This window comes from Acipenser ruthenus, chromosome 21 (genome assembly GCF_902713425.1).
Source record: "Acipenser ruthenus chromosome 21, fAciRut3.2 maternal haplotype, whole genome shotgun sequence".
NCBI classification, from domain to species: Eukaryota; Metazoa; Chordata; class Actinopteri; order Acipenseriformes; family Acipenseridae; genus Acipenser; species Acipenser ruthenus.
In genome coordinates, this window is record NC_081209.1 from 27,264,524 (window position 1) to 27,267,969 (window position 3,446).

A 3,446-nucleotide genomic window follows, 5' to 3' on the forward strand; every position below is an offset into this window, starting at 1 on the left:
TGTTAGATCATTAAAACAGACCCCTGTGTCTATGGCTGCTTTTTCTTTTTTTTTATTTTACACAGCCTGAAGGTTAGTTCACTAAGAAAGAATCTCTGCTGAGGGGGAAATCTTCCTGGAAGCCTCTGAAACAGAGAAAGTCTCGCTCTCCTTTGTCTGGGCAGTTAGACTGGAGAAATCTATAGCACCTCAGGGCCTTAATCTGACGGGCATGAGGAATCAAAAGAGGTAAAAGGGCATCTGTAAGATCTTTAGTCATGGCAAGTAGTTTACCATTAGGGCTACTTATGGTGGACGAAAGGAAAGAGATTGAAGCTTATTCAGCTGGCAAGCAAGCAGCTTTCTGCATATCAGATAAACGTTCTGTCTTTTTTATTTTGTAAGCTGACAGAACTGGTCCTGTTGTCTGACTGCTTTAAAGTCCAAAGAGTCTCTCAAAACTGTGTCTCCGAAGCATTGATAATATATTTAGCTATGGTTTAGTGGTTTGCCCATCAGTGCCCTTAAAAGGGGTCAGGCCAGTGTATTTGGCTTGCATTCTGGCTGTCAAGAGTTAAGCTTTTTGAAGTAGCGAAGTGCAAGTGTTTTATCTGAAGTCTTTTGACATTTTGGGATAGCGGATGATCTTGTTTCTGATGCTGTGCAAATGCACTTTCAGAATTTTGCACAATGCAGTTAGGGCATCTGTCAAAGTACGGACAGACAGCAAGGAGTCTGAGAGTGTATGTGTTACTTTGACAGCATCTAAACAACAAACAAACATACACCAAAGCAACCAGTATTCAGTAACAATAAAAGAAATACGTTTTGGCAAAATACGTTCCAGGACTGTGATTGCTGAGAAGACAAAGGACATGCAGACATAATCAGATCTAATTGTTGGTATGCAGAGGGAGCTGAGACGCACAACCCATAGAGTAAAGTTTATAAATCACATCATGGCACCAACTGGGGTAGATAACCTAAGTGTCCATTTTAAAGCAATGAGCAAAGCACTATGACATGTTCTACATCAGAATGCAACAAGTATTTATTTAAAAGTTACAGTAACATATGATTTGTATTTACTTACCATTTGATTAGTACACAGTACAAATAGTAATTCTTTTCATGTTTCCTTCTTTTTGCACTCTTGGGCAGAAATGTAACTGGAACTTTGGCATTATGACTGTCTTGGTTCTGTAATTTTACAAGCAAGGGTTTCCAGGGCTTTTCTGATAGACAACCCAAAGTGGGTACCAAGTTCATATGTTTTATATTTCTTGCTGTATGTTTAATGTAGCAGTGAATGAAACAACAGTCAATTTCATTACACGAGAAAGACTTACAGATGCCTCCCCTTTTAAAGGCAAAGCCTTTACATCTTCTAACAGTGTCATCTATAAAGAATTTTATCTCCAGGCATTATCATGCGTGCTCTAAAGTAGGAAGAGAGAGGTCTCTTGAATTGTTTTTGGTGGAGTCTGAAGACGAGAGTGCTTACCATGTGACTTGTGTCAAGTGTTTTGCGGCAGTGTAGATTTATCTCTGAAGGCAAAAGGGATGGCTTGGAATAGTGATGGCATCACAGCTCCTGTGTCAGAGCTGTAACATGAAAACTGCTGTCCATAGCATTGCCAGGGCCAGAGTGAATCTATTTCAAGTTGTGTACTTGAAGAAAGTTCTGCGCAGAGACATGGCGGAGTGGACATTGCTGAAACGTCTGCTTGATGCAGTTCATCAGCACTCAACTATGATCGGGAGGCTATGGCTTACTGTCATGGTTGTTTTTCGTCTGCTGATTGTGGCTGTGGCTACAGAAGATGTTTACACAGATGAGCAAGAGATGTTTGTTTGCAACACCATGCAGCCAGGATGCTCCAATCTCTGCTATGATTCTTTCGCCCCTATTTCGCAGCCTCGTTTTTGGGTGTTCCAGATTATAATGGTATCCACGCCTTCCCTGTGCTTTATAATTTACACTTGGCATAACCTGTCAAAACAGCCCGAAGGAGGAAATAATTGTTCCTGCGAATCTGACAGACATCCAGGACACAGCTCTGCAGAAGTCATTGAAAGGACTGATTTCCGTGTAAATAAAAAAAGTAATAGCATTAAAAGAGCACGATCAAAAGGTTTCAGAGAAGGCAGTAAAAAGACTGGGAGCCTTTTAAAATATTATGTCTTTCATGTGTGCTTCCGTGCAGCATTGGAAATGGGCTTTGTTTTTGCTCAGTGGGTTCTTTTCGGTTTCCAGGTTCCTTCCCATTTCGCATGCACAGCATTTCCGTGCACCCAGACAGTTGACTGCTATGTTTCTCGGCCCACCGAGAAGACCATTTTCCTGATTTTCATGTTTTCTGTCGGGGTCTTCTGCATCTCCCTAAACCTTATGGAGCTGAATCACTTGGGGTGGAAGAAGATCAAGGAATCTTTACTCAAACAGGAGGTGTCACAGGCTGGCTATCAGGAAATAGAAAGCCAAGATGAAAATTCTGTCATTTCTCTCACATTCAGGGAGGTCACAAGCACCACCTCACTTCCAACCTTAGAACTCGTGGAAGAAAACAACCAGCCATGGACCTGCGTTGGACACGGCTCTCCTGTAAGCCAGGGAACAGTGAGTGTGTCGTTGCCTTACTCAGAAATACAGACGCAAGACAATCTTAGAGCTCTGTCCTTAAAGACCAAGACAGGGAAAAACAGAAGCTCGAAACAGAAGAACTTAGAAGTCTGGATATGAAAACCAATCCTGAACATGCTGAAAAATGTTCACTACTTTACAAAATTGAGTACATAAAAATGTCTTAATGTAACAAGCATACTACTAACATCAAGTACAAGTGCTTATGCATGATATGTCACCAACCAGGTTAACAGGTGTTGCTGCTTTAGTCTTTCAGATCTTTGGATCAAAACAATGCATATCTGTATGAAGTAAATAACCAAACTGGTGTTGTGGCTGCTAATTAACATATCAAGATGTAATATATCAAATGAGTCAGTTTGCCAAAGCTGTAGCATTGAAAAACCTGCAAGTTTTCCTGTACGAAATTATTTTATTCCTGTGTGAATTTCAACTGTATGTAGAGATTCCAGCGCTCAAGAGAAATGTGCAGAAAATGATTACAAATTACAAAATATTAAAGTTTTTAAAAAATATTTTTAAGGACGTTGATGTTTATTCCAAGACCGTTCAATATTTTCTTGTGATTTATTAACAATATATATATATATATATATATATATATATATAAATGGCATTATTGTGCTGCTACGTGTGTGATTTTTATTTTATTCAGGCTATAGCTCATTAAATAAAAAGAGAATACATTGAAGAACAACAAAAAGGTCATTTGGCCCAGCAAGGCTTTTTATGAGGAGGAGAGGGGGTCCATATTCTAGACCATGGTCCACACGAGTAGACATAAGCAATGCAATGTATACACTTATATTAAATGGTCACA

At 39.7% G+C, this 3,446-nt stretch overlaps 1 protein-coding gene across 1 annotated transcript; it reads left to right on the top strand.

Annotated features, from left to right (window-relative positions):
* The first annotated feature begins 1,558 nt into the window (after positions 1-1,558).
* Positions 1,559-2,731, top strand: LOC117429726 (gap junction delta-2 protein-like). Its single transcript, XM_034049542.3, has one exon. It carries the CDS (start codon positions 1,559-1,561, stop codon positions 2,720-2,722), a length of 1,164 nt encoding a protein of 387 aa, XP_033905433.3. The 3' UTR covers positions 2,723-2,731.
* Positions 2,732-3,446: the final 715 nt, after the last annotated feature.